This window comes from Poecilia latipinna, unplaced genomic scaffold (genome assembly GCF_001443285.1).
Source record: "Poecilia latipinna isolate Pla-1442-1.1 unplaced genomic scaffold, P_latipinna-1.0 Scaffold3136, whole genome shotgun sequence".
Taxonomy (NCBI): Eukaryota; Metazoa; Chordata; class Actinopteri; order Cyprinodontiformes; family Poeciliidae; genus Poecilia; species Poecilia latipinna.
In genome coordinates this window covers 43,800-58,394 of record NW_015115752.1, presented here as the reverse complement: position 1 = coordinate 58,394, position 14,595 = coordinate 43,800, and the positions used below count along the sequence as shown (strand labels likewise).

The following is a 14,595-nucleotide window of genomic DNA, read 5'->3' as shown; positions in this document are numbered from 1 at the left end:
TCAAGTTAATCTGTAGTGTTAGAATTACTTCCCTTTTCCCTGTGTACTCTTCCTTGCCCCTTGTGCCACCTTCTCTCCCCCTCCACCCACACCTGCAATCACTTAGCTCATCAGCCCAGGCATTTTGTTCAGCATTCAACCTCCCCATTATTTAAGCCTTTGTTTCTGATTCATTAGTATCCTCTCTTCTTGTCATCTTTCCTGTCTGCTCGCCATTGTCAGCGCCCCCTGGAGTTCATGGTCTTGTTCCTTTTTTGCCTTCCTCTGCAAGTTTCTTCATCTTTTCATTAAAATCACAAAAAATCAACTCTATGTTACATGCCTGCTTCTTAATGGGTCCACTCTACAAACACTGAACATGACAGAACAATCCAGCCAGTAGGACCCAGCAGAATTCCTGTATTTAAGAGAATCTTAACAATTACAACTTACTTAGAAAATAATTAATTGACACCATGGCAAAATCATGTTCACTACCCCAAAGATTTGCTTTGTGGCGACAAAGTAAATGTGGTGCAGGACTGGATTCCAAATCTCCCTTCCATAGGCTTAACGGAGTTGTTCAAGGAGGCAGAGTGGCACCATCAGGCAGCTCTGACAGTAATGGCTGGCAATCCACCTCCAGCTTAGTAATAAGCGCATACAACTCCAGTATTAAGCGCCTCTACATCGGTCCCAGCCTTCTGCCCTTTGCCCTTCTCCACAATTCCTGTTACTCCTTCCCGGTCTCCACTCTCCAGATCTCTAGCCGCGGCTTCATCTTCAGCAGCTGCAGTCACGTCTCCTGCACCAGTCTCGTCTCCAGCCACATTCCCAGCCAGCAACATCAGTACCCATTCTTACATCAGCAGCAGCACCTCAGGCTCCAGGTTTCCACAGCTGTGGAACTAGGTTGTACGGCTAGCTCCTGGGCTCCAGACTACCCAGTCTCCCAAGCTCCACAGTGTTTGTCAGTCTCCTGAGTACCACAGTTCTCTCCAGCCCCTTGCCTCCGAGGGATGCAAGGACGACCCGCCTCTGTTCCCAGTGCCACTTCGTGATTCCCCAGCTCCCGAGCCTCTACATCGGTCTAAGACATACACCAGTCTTAAGGGAAGGATTTTCAGGCCCTTCATCTGCTGCCAGCTCTTCAAGTTTCACTGATGCTGGTCAGCAAGCGACAAGCGTCCTGGACTCGTCATAGCCAACAACTCTGGCTTTGAGCTCTTCGTAGAGATGGAATGGTTCTAAAGTATTAAGAACTCTTCTAAATCCCAGATTTTCCATAACAGAAAATGCCCTCATAAAACCTGCAATAAAAATGCCAATGTATGTTGTTATTGCTGCAGCAGCCACATGAGAGTGGAAGCTGAGATGCAAAAACATTTTTCAGCATGTCTGCAGTGTTGGCAATTTCTTCACTTGTGATGGTCCTGAAGGTCTCTTTGCATTGTGCTAGTGTTAGTCACGGTGCACAGTAATATATTCTTGAAGTGTTTACATATTGTTCATGTCTTGTCTGTCACTCTGTTGCCGTTTCTCATTTCTACTGGAAACACAAAATGCTCCCAAACAAACAATTTAAAAGTATTGGGGGCAACTTCTATTGCAACTTTATCGGGTGAAGCCACGCTGACTGGGACTGGCTTTACAACTGATCATTGTTTAAATTCCACAGCCTACCTGCGTATTGTTACTGAACATGTTCACCTCTTCATGACTATGACCAGTGTCCACATCTTCTAATGGTTGCTTCCAGCAGGATGTTATGAAGACCAGCTTATCTCAAAATGACAATGAATTCATCTACTTCAAAGGCGTCCACAGTCACCAAATCTCAACCCAATATAAGCAGTTTTAAAAGTAAACTGCTTATATCCAAAGAGGGTTTTAGCAAACTGTACCTAATAAAGACTCTTGTGAGTGAAAGTAAGACTCCTCTCAGATGTTTCTCTAGTTTAGTTGCCTTTGGCGATCGTTGCAGATGCTCTGGCAGACACATTTTACTCTGTGGGTTTTGCGATGAGCCTGTGCCAGCTGCTCTCCATCCTGGAGATCTTCCACATCGCAGACGGCATCGAGAAGGCTCGGCTCCTTCCTCGCTTCATCCAAGTGTGTGCAGCAGTTCACCTCTTTGTTGATGCCTTTTTGATTCTAACAATCTCTGGTTTCATCATGATTTCTTTGGTTAGGTGATTGAGAAAAACATTCTGCTGATTATGGTCATCATGTTGGAAGAGATCCAAAGTAAGCCAGTGGTGTGTGTGCAGTTTTTCCTGTGGAATATACTGGACCTCTTACGGTGAGCAAACAGCCAGTCACATATCTTATGAGCACCAAGCCCGTTTCACTCAGATCTTTCAAAGTAAAAGTGAGAAGGGTTTTGTAATAAATAGGCATTTGTTAAATTTTACACATAAAAATTGGTCTGTTAGTTGCATTCTTCACACTACAAGTATACATATTCTATATTCTTCGAGCTACTCAAACCTAATGTAAGGCTGCAAAAACTCAACAAGAAACCAAAAGCAAAAAGTATATTATTTATAATATCAGTATATTATTTGCTTTATGTAATTGTAACTGCACACATGCTTATTACTTAATCTATGATGCTTAGTTAAAAAAAACAGTACTTTGTTGTCTTTGTCTCTGTTCCACATTTATAACATTGTCTCTTTGTACACGATGTTAGTTTATTATTTCCAAATCAAAAGATTCATTGGAGATATTTTCACATTTCCATTCCTAGCTAATGGTAGAAGTAGATGTTTAAAATTTCGCAAATATAGATGCATCATGCAACCATGCTGTAAGCGCAACTTCATAAAACAAGAGCATTCTTATCCTGAATGACATTTGTTGCCACATTTAATGTAGTAATTCTCTACATTTTATCTGTGTTGTAGTTTCTGAGTCAGAAGGATCTTCTTAGCAATGTCTAGTTGCTAAAATAATTTAGGGTTAGCAAGCAGCATCCCCAAAAGCCTCTGAACCTTTGTAAGAACAGACCTTGAAGTTCTGATCTGAACACCATGGAGTAGGTGTGGGAAGAAAACAATTTGATTTGATTTTAACTCACATAAATTATGTGAGTTAAAATCACCTCAGTATCGTCGGTCCATTCGTTTTCTTCCCACACGTACTTCATGGTGTTCAGATCAGAACTTCAAGGTCTGTTTTTACAAAGGTTCAGAGGCTTTTGGGGATGCTGCTTGCTAACCCTAAATTATTTTTTTGTTTTGTGCTGCTGTGCCTTGGTTAAAAAACAACACTGTCACTTTCTGATGCTCGTTGGAATTTAACTCTGCTTCCTTCAGTTAAAGCACAATTAGAGGAAGTGGATTTGTGTAGAAATACACCTAAAGAGGACATTGCCAACTGTAATGTCCAAACACACTTCCCTTATCAGGTCAAACAGTGCAACACACTGCATGTCCATGGGTGCGTTCACAGCCTGAAGTGACCCAATTCCGATTTTTTTGCCGGGGCCGTTCACACTGCCAGTAAATGCGAACTTCTGCAGTGTGAACGGTCAAACGATCTGAAAGTGTCCCGCATGCGCACTAGAGGGCGCAATAGCATCAGCGTTCTCAGTGTTCTGTCAACTGCCATAAAAAGAAGAAGAAGAAGAAGAAGAAGAAGAAGAAGAAGAAGAAGAAGAAGAAGAAGAAGAAGAAGTTGTTGTTGTTTTTGGAAGTAAACATGGAGGCTAACGGTGGAGCTTAGCTTACATATTTGAAGTTGTTGTCCGGCCGGAGCAGCATATTAACAACTTAATCCTCATATAATCCATCATGGTTGTTGTTTTTCTTCCCGCTTGCACGTATCAGGACGCAGAATAGTGAGATTTGTTGAGAATCAGTGACGTTCGGTTCGGATGAATGCGACCTGAACGTTAGGTCACATTTGAATCGGATACGTATCGGATATGGGTCACATTCGAAAAAGAATCCGACCTGTGCTGTTCACACTGCCATGAAAAGATCGGATACAGGTCGCATTATGTCAAAAAAACAACAACACTGGGCTACTTTAGGCTGCAGCCTGAAGTGGCCCAGTGTTCAGGCTGCAGTGTGAACGCACCCCATGTTGCCTGTCACATCTTGTGAGTTGTCTGTACTTCAGGTACCCTCATGAACTTCTGTGTGTTATGGAAAGACCTTCCGTCGCCATGTTGTGGAGCCGTTACTCTCTTTGGATCCCCTTATACATCCTGTCAGTTATCATTGAAGGTGAGTAAGCTTCAGAAATCTGAATGCATGCTGTGCCTTTAAAATCATGATGTCCCCTAAAATGTTTAACATGGTGTCACCTTTTAATCAGAAACTTCATTGTTCTTCACTTTACATCACAGAGTAACACAAACTTGTGAATATGAAGCAAAAGAAAAATGCAGAAGATCTGAGACCGAGGCAGAGGTTCCACCACCCTGAACAGTTGTTTTAAAATGGTCTATTTAAAGTCCAGATTGAAATACAACTGAGAATCTGCGGCAAAACTTCAGACAATCAGATGCTAAGAAGAAAAACATCTTCAGCTTACTGGTACCAGAGACTAAAACTGAAACTGCAACCAATGATGGCTCTGCAACAGGGGTGTCCAAACTTATTCTCCCATGGGCCAAAATCAGCAAGTTAAATGTACAAGGATACAGTACAAGGATAAAAACTATAACTTTTTAAAAGCTACAAAAAAATTTCAGTCTTTTATATGCTCTACATTAAATTATGCAGAATTTTTATTGTTTTTTTTTTTTTTTTTTTTTTTGTAGGAAAGAGGTCAATGTTGAGCCAAAATCTGAAAAGGAGTTTTCCATGTTTGTCTCACTAAAAGAAAGGCATCCAGCTTGAACATTATATGGGATTCAATTGGAAAAAGTATATACAAAAGTTAAATCTATACTTAGTACAAGAACAGGATGCGGGTCATTGTTTCTCTGGAAATGGCTGCTGTACGTTATCCATCCATTTTTTTCCGCTTATCCGGGGTCGGGTCGTGGGGTTAGGAGCTCAAGTAGGGAGGCCCAGACTTCCTTCTCCCAAGCCACCTGTTCCAGCTAGTCTGGGGGTATCCCAAGGCGTTCCCAGGCCAGCCAAGAAACAGTCTCTCCAGCGTGTCCTGGGTCTTCCCCGGGGCCTCCTCCCGGTGGGATGTGCCTGGAACACCTCATCAGGGAGGCGTCCAGAAGGCATCCTGACGAGATGCCTGAGCCACCTCAACTGGCTCCTCTCGATGTGAAGGAGCAGCGACTCTACTCTGAGTCCCTCCTGGATGACCGAGCTTCTCACCCTATCTCTAAGGGAGAGCCCAGACACCCTACGGAGAAAACCCATTTCGGCCGCTTGTATCCGTGAATGTTGTATCTAACTAATTTTGTCCAAATGAAATAATAATCTCCTTTCACCACCTTTGCTGGGGAGCCCAATCTTGAATAAAAGTCCAAGGGCCGCCAATTGCCAGTTGTCCGCACCCTGAACACCTCATTCTACAGAATACTGACTGAAAACAAATGTACAGTCACACTTTCCCTTTTGTAAAGGACGTTGAAAGTTGGGTATCATTAAGGGGCATGAATGGTTTTATAAAACCTTGAATGTGAGTTACTGATCAACAACACACTAGGTGTTCTGATGTGCAAGGGAGGTGGTGAGAAACCACAGGAAATGGAATGCCAAAGAACTGCAGATTTTAAAACAGGATGTGTGTGAAAAGATCTCATTCCAGCTGTGTGTGTACATGTTTGTGGGCTGCCGACCTGTGCAGTCAGTCAGGTGAAGCTCAGGCCAGATCTCTCTGTTCTCCAGGTGTCATTATTTATGAGGCGCTGCCGTACCTGGAGCCGTCAGTCCCCCACCTGCCCTCCCTGCTGCTGCTCTACCTTCTGCTTCTCGCTGTGGGTAAGGAAAGAAAGCAGTCCAACTGAAAACACACACACACACAAACACACTGCATGGGGCCTTCATTATGTTGCTTTCACTTTTCTGACATTTTATCTTCATCCCATCTCAAAGGTTCTGTGTTACAAAGGTAGAACTGCTACGTTGGGCTCTGATGGACATTAGAATCCAGTCCTGATGTTCTTTGAAGATTTTCCTGGATTATGTTTCAGATCAGAGATATCTCTGATGAGGTTTCCTTTGGAATCTCAGAATGACTACAAACAGGAGCTGCAGTTGAGAGCTCTGTTAGCTAGCAGCAAGAAGGTGCTGGGTTCAATTCCAGCCTGGGCTTTTTCTGCTTTGGGGTTATCATGTTCTCTCTGTGCATGCCTGGGTTCTCTGTGGGTACTCCATTTTTCTCTCTAGGGAACTGCGTATGTGGCTACTGCTTGGTCGCTTATCTGCAGGCCACTGACTATTAGGTTCAATGGTTTCTCGAAATCAGTATTTCCCAACACTGGTCCTCAAGGAATACAGACATGCATTTTTTAGATGTTCTCCTGCTTCAACACACCCCTCATTTGTTGGTTGTATCACTTATGCACAAAACTTGGCTGTTATACGAGTACAACATAGGCACAAGTCAGGGTAATAGATCTGGTATGAGAGGGATTTCTCTGGTGTATGTGTCTTTGCTATTGCATTGTGTTGTTTACAAAAAAATACAATTAAAAGTATTTGATCAAAAAAAAAAGAAAAAAAGAAGAGTTAGAGATAAAACCCCGAGCCAGCCTTTCTAACGGCAGCTGTGTTGGTGTTTCCTGCAGGAGGCTCAGTAACAGTCTGGCAGCTGCTGAAGGAGAGGAAACACCATCTAGAGAAACGCTACAAGAGTAAGAAGAAGAAATGACTCGGAGTTGGATTATTCAGGGACAACGGGATAACTCTGTTTTCAAACCTTCTGATTCATCAAACAAACATTTCAGATTGCACAAAAGGAAAAAAGATATGCCAGATTTTTGCAGCAGTTTAATGAAAACATGTTTCTGACTAACCATAGAGCAACAGTAGCAGTTTCCACTCAAGTTTTTTTCACCAAGTAGGAGAGATGATGTTGTGTACAAATGTCACCATGGTAACACCCCACCATGGATCCTCTGAACTACCAGCTGTATGCTCTGGTCCACACGGCTTTCTTCTTGAACTCAGTGGACGACTTCAGACCCAGGAGAGCAGCTGGAATCAGATCAGAACATGGATGGTCAGCTGGACAGCAGAATTAATAAACCGTTCTAAACTGACCATTCTAACATCTAACATTACAAATCACTGTTTATATCAGGAAGGTCTAACTGATGTTCATTCAGGTGATTTGTACAAGTTGCCACGGAAACCTTCTACTACTTGCAATCAGGGGGCTCCATCTATGTGAAGTCAAATTTACTCCAATAAAGTAAATCTAACTTTATTGGAGTTCAGAGTTGAGCTTTGTTATTAAGTCCAACTCTGAATTTTAAATCCCAGAAAAAAAAATCACATAAGCTTAAAAGATAAATCACATTTTCTGTTTCTTAAAGATGTGCCTTCATCTACTGGAGATGATCATTTAAAATAAAATGTTAAAATGGCCTAAGGAAACCTGGACATCTAGGCTGCTTTCAAAGATGATGAAAAAATCTTGCTGGTTGGACAAAAAGTCATGGAATGACCGCTGGGTAGGGTCTCACTACATATTGCGCATTTATTGTATTATCAGGCTAATATATTTCTGTTGTATTTTAGCCTGATATTTAGCCAAGTTCTGAAGCTACCAAAATGCTAAAGGTTAGTTCATGTGTTTTATTTTGCATTATGATTTTTTTTTTGTGTGTGTGTTATTAGGACATTTATTTAGGAAAATTTTAAGTAGGAACTAATATTCAGGATGTTTGTTCTGCTGGGGCACCTAACAGAGATGCACCCCTCTGGTGAGGTATGAGAACAAGTGGCAGCAGAAAAGGCCAATTAAGTAAAACAGTGTAATGAATACTGAAGATTAGTCATAAGGACTTATTTTCAACCTCTAAAGACGGGTCAGCCAGCAAGGTATGTTTATATGCTATATATAAATTTTTATGTTTTTATTGTATTCATTGCACCATCTCATTGAAGTTTATGTTAGTTCGATGGTCATGACAAAGTATTCAACAAGGTGGTGCTGCAACAAATGCAACTGTAAGATTCTACATCCCATATTAAAGCCGACTACCAGTAAAACAAAGTCTATACCCTACCCTACCCCCAAGAGCTGGAAGTGATAGAGCAGGAAGTTCACATTACAAAAAGAGGAAGGAAGAGACCAAGCAGATATCACACCTGATCGTCGGAATCTTTACCTATATTATCGTCATCACAAGATTTTCTAATATTGTGATAATCAAAAACCTAAGACTGGTCTTGCTCTCCTGAAGCCAGTATCTGAGCTGGGTGTGAGCTGTAGTGGTTGCGGTCCAAGGCAGTTCTAATACCAATGAGTAAACCTATGATAAAAATCACCCACTTGAGACATTTGTTTCAGAATCACAAGAAGGAAAAAAATAAACCTAATGCCATGAAGGAAAAAGCTATTAGTGTAATTTAAAAAGGAAAAGTCCAATAGAGTATAAACTTACACATTTATTATTTCTAAATGTAAAAATAATTTGTTTGCAAATCAAAGCCTTTTCTTTTAGAATGACTCCTCTGTTTGGGTTATGTCTGTTTACTCTCACTCACTTTTAGGAACAAATGTGAGTGCATCAGGGAGAATAAACGGACTAACTGTACAGAAGCAGCTACAGAAGACCTGAGCCGTAAACAGATGGAGGAATGAAACATGCTGCACCTCTGGCTGTGCTGATGATGATGACTGACAGATTCTCTTCAGGACCTTCTGTTATGCTGAGGAGCCAGTCGATAAACTGAAACACACACACGCACACGGTTGTCATGTTGGACCTATAACCTTAAAGCCAGCAGTAAGTCACCTAACCTTACACTTCTCACCTTGTGTGTCTGGCTGCTCCATGGCTCTTTGCCTAGCAGCAGCGGCAGGCTGTGTGACACTCCCAGCATGCACTGTGGCAGAGCGAGCTCGCTGAGTGAAAGTGACCCATACAAACCATGCTCTAGTGCTGGAGGCTTGGAATCTGGTTGCCATGGGAACCATTGGGGCCTGATGCCAAAGAGAAGGGGCATGAAGTGGTCACCCCAGGAGATGACAGCAGCAGCAAAGAGCTGGAACAGGAAGTCAGTGGCCTGCAGATAAACAGCCAAACAGTAGCCACATGTTTTTAGCCACTAAAATACCATCCACACTATACATTTTCACAAAATAGTAATCATTAATAATTTGAACCCATTTAACAAATATAAATCTGAAATGTGTGGCATGCATCAGAATCCAGTCTCCTGAGTCAATACTGCCTCTACTTATTTTGCACAAACAACTTTCTCCCTTCTTTACATCAAACCTTGGTGGGTATAACAAGAGGCAGTGGAAAACAGTAGGCAAGTATGTGGATGTCCTATTCTGGTCACCATGCAACAGAAGGGACCATAGAATTTGAAAATTAAAAACCATAGAAACCCATATAGCTGTACTGATAAACTAAAAAAAGTTTAAACAATTGACATGCTTAGGCCTCAAGGTAAATTAAGTTGCAGAATATTAAAAGATTTTGCTGTAAAATGGCGTCTGATATCTGAAGAGAAGCTCTAAAAGGTTTCTGGTTTATGTTTAATAAGAAGTTGAGTCATTCCTGTGAGTTAGTTGGAGAACAGGACCTGCGCAACACATACTGAGTCATCAGTGACATGCAGCAACATGACTCACATGTGGAAAAGCAGCACTGACTCACTGACTGGATGTGTGGTGTGGCAAGGGGAGGTGAATGGACCAGACCTGACCGGACCCTACCTTCTTAGTGTCTCCAGATCTGATGGAAGTCGCTCCATAGGCGATGTTCCGGATGTGTCCCATCAGCTCCAGCAGCCACTCCATGCGCTTGGAGACACCTGACGGAGAAGCGGGCATGCTCAACACGCAGACTTAGACAGTAGAGCCGCTGTTACCAGCAGAACTGCACTCTGACCTGTACTGGTGCCAGCAGTCAGCCGACACTGGTAAAAGGCCTGCAAGAGGATCCAGCCCAGTCTGCAGCTTGACCAACCACAGAGCACACCGGTGATGACATCATTGAGGCTGAGCAGCGGAAGTCTGCCCTGAGAGGTGAGGAATGCCAGGACGAAGCAGGCTTTTTCCACCTGAGCCTGAGATTCACACAAACGCTCAGCTTTACTCACAGAGCAATTGCTCTCACTTCCTGACACCACACTGACTTCTGACCCCACACTGACCTCTGACACCTGAACGATCCTGTCAATCTCCGTGTCAGACATCTCAGACAGACACCTGGCCACACCCACATAGAGATCCACCTCAGCATCCTGAAACAAGAACAAACACCAGGAGCTGGACAGCATTCCTGTTTTGATCTTTGATTTCTCTAATTAGTAGGGCTGTGTAATAATATCAATTTTGCGATATATATCGATATTTTCTTTCCTAGAAAAAAATCGATATTCATCCGCAAGTATCGTAACATCCAACTCACTCACTACTTGCTTCGCCGGGAGAGTGATTAGGTCATCAGGCTTAGAGTGATTCCTTCAAATGTTAAGTGTCAAGGTTACAAAGGTATCAAACTATTCTGAGCAGGGTACTTGGTGCACTTAATTTACTTTACAAAGGCATGTAAGCTACAGTTTATACTGTAAACGAAACATGTTTTCTCACCACTTCTTTAATTCATTTTGTCCAGCTGTCGACTTTAAGTCTGTGTCCATGTCCAACCAGAGCCAGGTATAGTGTAGTTGGTGCTTTTAATCAGTGTTCAATTAAATTAATTCAATCTAACTCTATAACAGTCACAAAATGTCACCAAAATCACTCTGTCCCTCTAAAATCTTTCAGAAAATTGCAAAAGTGCATTGAATTGTATCGTTTGCTGAATATCGCAATATATATCATATCGTGAGCAGAATATTGTGTATCGTATCGTGAGATTATTGTATCATGATTGTATGTATGAGTAGAGTGATTAACTTTGTTATACAGAAACTTTGTTCCCAAAACACAGACGCAAAAAAACACAGACTTCTGTTCAGTGCTTTGTCAAAGTATTCACATCCCTTCTCCTTTGTCTCATTACAACAGCAGGTGACGGCAAAAGGATGCAGATTTGATTCAAAAATAGTTAAAAGGAAATTAAATGTCATAACTCATATCACCTGTAGACAGGAAGGATCTCCAGTTAGCAGTCAGTCTTCTGAATAGGTCTCTGACCGAAGACTATTGCTGTGTGACAGTCTCATGACTGTCATGTCATGCTAACAGCTCAATATCTGGGCAGCAAACATATTTCACAGTAACATGTCCAGGATGACACAGTTGTTGGCAGCTCTTCTAATCTGCTTCATTAGCTTTGGCTGCTCCACTTTAAGGAGCACTCTGCACTTTGACGAGACCATTCGAAAACATGAACATGCTTTCAAATGGCCTTTGACTGCTACCATCAAGAAGACGGCAGCCATCTTAGTTTGAAAAAAAAAAAAAAACATGAATCCTTTTTCTTATGCTTTAGCTATATACTTATAAGGGCAGATATTAAATGGATTCACTGTGATGAATTGATTATTGGAATAATAGTCAACTAATTTACTAATCAATTAATCATTAACTGGTGAATACAGACTCAAAAACGCATTTTACTGAAAGAACAACACACTCAGTACAGTAAATAAGCCAAAACTGTAAAATAAATATATCCATTTTGCAATTAAGATAAAAAAAAACTTTTGTTTGAAAATATGTTCTACCCAAAACTCCTCAAGTAGCAGTTTTATTTTCACCTGCTTCAAATTCACTATAGGAATGCCATTTTTGCATTTTAGGCTTTTTATTTTCTTATTTAAAAAATGAATTGATTTTTTTTAACTAGCATCTTATAATATATTTTTATTGTATACGATAAATGCGTGAATTGTTCGATTCAATGAAAAATCTGTATAATGTGGCAATTTTTTCTTACCAGATTAATCATCAGAATAATTGATTACTAAAATAATTGTTAGTGTTAGCTATGTGTATGAAGCAGAACATATCAACAAAAAACACTACCATTACTGATATTATATAAAGTCTAAACTTTAAAAAGTCGTGTCCTCATCCTGCTTGGTGAGGCAGCAGAAGGTTCATCCTCTATTCAGTTGTGAATGTGTGCCAATGTGTAACTATGGCAACAAGATGTTGTTTCAAGGCGAAGCTGTAATAGGGTGGAGCTGTAAAGGAGTGTTGACCCCACCTGGATGTGGCTGGGCAGGAGGCTGAAGGCTGTCTCGACGGTGGAGCAGAGGGTGGTCCAGCAGTGGCTGGGGGGGTTAGGGAGGGCCATGGCCTGAGCCATGCCCTGTAGCAGAGGGACACATAGGGAGCGCCTTTGGAACTGCTGCAGGCCCAGGTTCTGCACATACACCTGCAGCTTGTCCTCCGCTACCTGCTTCATCCACACACCCAGGGTCTGGTAGAGGTGGGCCCAGGTGTGATGCTGCAGGGGGGGAGAGGAACTCGTATGAAAGCTCTGCTTGGATCTCGCTGCAGCCATGATGAAAAGGACAGGAATAACCAACACTGAGGCTGTGGACGAGTGGCGGGGACAGCCAGGACCCCAGGAAGAGGGACGCACTCTGGGAGGACTGGGCCTGGGACGCCGCCAGGACTACACACTGATGCTGGACGCCTTCTCCTGTTAAAGTCAAACCACACCTTGTGGTCACCTGTAGGGCATGTGAGAGGTAGGTGTGTGTGTGGGGAGCATGGGGAGTTACCAAAGCTGAGCCTCATCAGCGGGGACAGGACAGCGCTCCAGTTAACGGGGGGGAACTGGAAACCAGCTCCTACTGACGCCATCGAGGTCAGGACTGCCCGAACCAGAGCAGGTGGGGAAAACTCTGGACCTGCAGCCGCAGTCACAACCCAGATCTCACACTGCATAGTTACACACACACACACACACATACCTTTTCAGGAGAACACACCTTTCCTTCCAGCTTCAGTGAGGAAGTCAGTTATAGATCTGATGATGCTGCTCTCTGGGAGGTAGCTGAAGTCTTGAGGAACTGATGGAGAGAGACAGAAGAATCACAGATCGGAGCATTGCTACAGCAACAGGCCTCATTCAAGCATTCATCATCTTCGCTTCAAAACTACAACGTTCAACACATTTCTGAGGAAACATTTCCACTAATAATTTATGTTATTTTGCAACAATAACATGTTGCAAAATAACAAAATATATTGCAAAAATAACTGCAAAATTTGCAGTTTGCAAATTTATGTTGCAAACTGCAACATAAATTTAGAATAATGAAGTGGAAGGAAAATAGAGCACAGTTTTCAGAGTTGATATTTCGGGGTAGTGGGCGTCTCAGTGGGTGGAGCAGAGGCTGTAGTCACTCTGAAGGATTTTCTAACTTTAACATCAGATCTGCCGCTTTAACCACAAACAAGTGTATGATGAAAAAAATACATGTTTTTGAACATAATTTGATAGTTAGAAGCTACAGTTAAAGCCCCCTCTCCTCCTCACCATGGGCCCAGTGTCTTAACATGGAGGCAGAGGCACTGAGAATCCTCAGTCATTATTACACTGAGGGCAGGCAGACTCGTTTATTTTTGCAAAATTGTTATTTTTAGCTAAATATTATTGTTAAGGGTCACAAGCAGGCCTCCTGATGCACAAAATGTTAAAAAAATATTTTAAAAAAGGGCACTGGGGCATCAGGGATAAAAGGGGAAGAGAGGCTCACCCCTCCTCCACGTGTCTGTGGAGTTGATTGATTTTATTGTTCTGTCAATCGAGGGCGTAGGAACAAGTTTATCATTGGGGGTGACACGTATCGGAAACCTGAAAGATCCGTAAATAGCTTGAGCAAAAATGTCAAACAATGGTGTCATCAATACTTTACTCTAATCTGACCCCTTGTAATGAGTAATCTAATGTGTTACTATTTACAATCCAATAATCAGATTAAAGTTATGTATCCAAGTTACGTATTTGTAATTTTTTTTTTAGAAAACACATATTGTTGCTTTCTTCTTTTTCCTTGGGGAGATACGTTTCATGTGTAACACCAGCGACACAAACGTAAACGATGGAGGGAAAAGAGATGCACATTTTCTAGCTGATAGATGAATTTTTCATTGAGTAATCAAATTACTCTTTCAAAGTAACTATGCCATCCATGGCAATAAACTAACTACATATATATCATATGTGTGTAGACCTGTCACAATAACAAATTTTGATTTTTGATAAACGATATTATTGTTGTTTTGAGACCATTTTTAATTAATAAAATGTTAATGGCAAAACAATAATGCAAGAACACAATCTGAAAGATCAGTAAACTTTAAATTATAATGAATATTTAACACTGCAACCGGAAGACATTTCAAATATCCAAAATAAATAAACAAAATGACAAATAAAATGAATTTTGAAGTCTTTGTAAATAAAATTGTCCTTCAAAAAAAGGTTTAGTTGAGACCAAAGCACCATCCTGAAAGCTTTTATCATACAGTTTTTGGTAGAAAGAGAGAGAAATAAAAAAAGAAACGATAAATCATGCCAATGGAAATTATTGAATTTGTTTT

At 41.5% G+C, this 14,595-nt stretch overlaps 2 protein-coding genes across 2 annotated transcripts in view; one reads left to right on the top strand and one right to left on the bottom strand.

Moving 5' to 3' along the window:
• Window positions 1–7: 7 nt before the first annotated feature.
• LOC106940228 (very-long-chain (3R)-3-hydroxyacyl-CoA dehydratase-like) lies at window positions 8–6,794 on the top strand. The gene is made up of 5 exons (XM_015022910.1): window positions 8–2,091; window positions 2,172–2,281; window positions 4,108–4,214; window positions 5,787–5,879; window positions 6,689–6,794. The coding sequence occupies exons 1-5, from the start codon at window positions 2,002–2,004 to the stop codon at window positions 6,769–6,771; spliced, it is 483 nt and encodes a 160-aa protein (XP_014878396.1). The 5' UTR covers window positions 8–2,001; the 3' UTR covers window positions 6,772–6,794.
• An 83-nt stretch (window positions 6,795–6,877) lies between these two features.
• Window positions 6,878–14,595, bottom strand: part of LOC106940227 (focadhesin-like) — a 43,349-nt gene continuing 35,631 nt past the window's right edge. Inside the window, exons 10-19 of the mRNA XM_015022908.1 lie at window positions 12,978–13,058; window positions 12,768–12,896; window positions 12,570–12,685; window positions 12,245–12,487; window positions 10,239–10,328; window positions 9,974–10,151; window positions 9,799–9,896; window positions 8,886–9,137; window positions 8,725–8,800; window positions 6,878–7,097 (exon numbers count right to left, since the gene is read on the bottom strand). Of these exons, the coding sequence (XP_014878394.1) occupies window positions 7,024–7,097; window positions 8,725–8,800; window positions 8,886–9,137; window positions 9,799–9,896; window positions 9,974–10,151; window positions 10,239–10,328; window positions 12,245–12,487; window positions 12,570–12,685; window positions 12,768–12,896; window positions 12,978–13,058 (1,337 nt within the window). The 3' untranslated portion in view covers window positions 6,878–7,023. The remainder of the gene's footprint in view (window positions 7,098–8,724; window positions 8,801–8,885; window positions 9,138–9,798; window positions 9,897–9,973; window positions 10,152–10,238; window positions 10,329–12,244; window positions 12,488–12,569; window positions 12,686–12,767; window positions 12,897–12,977; window positions 13,059–14,595) is intronic.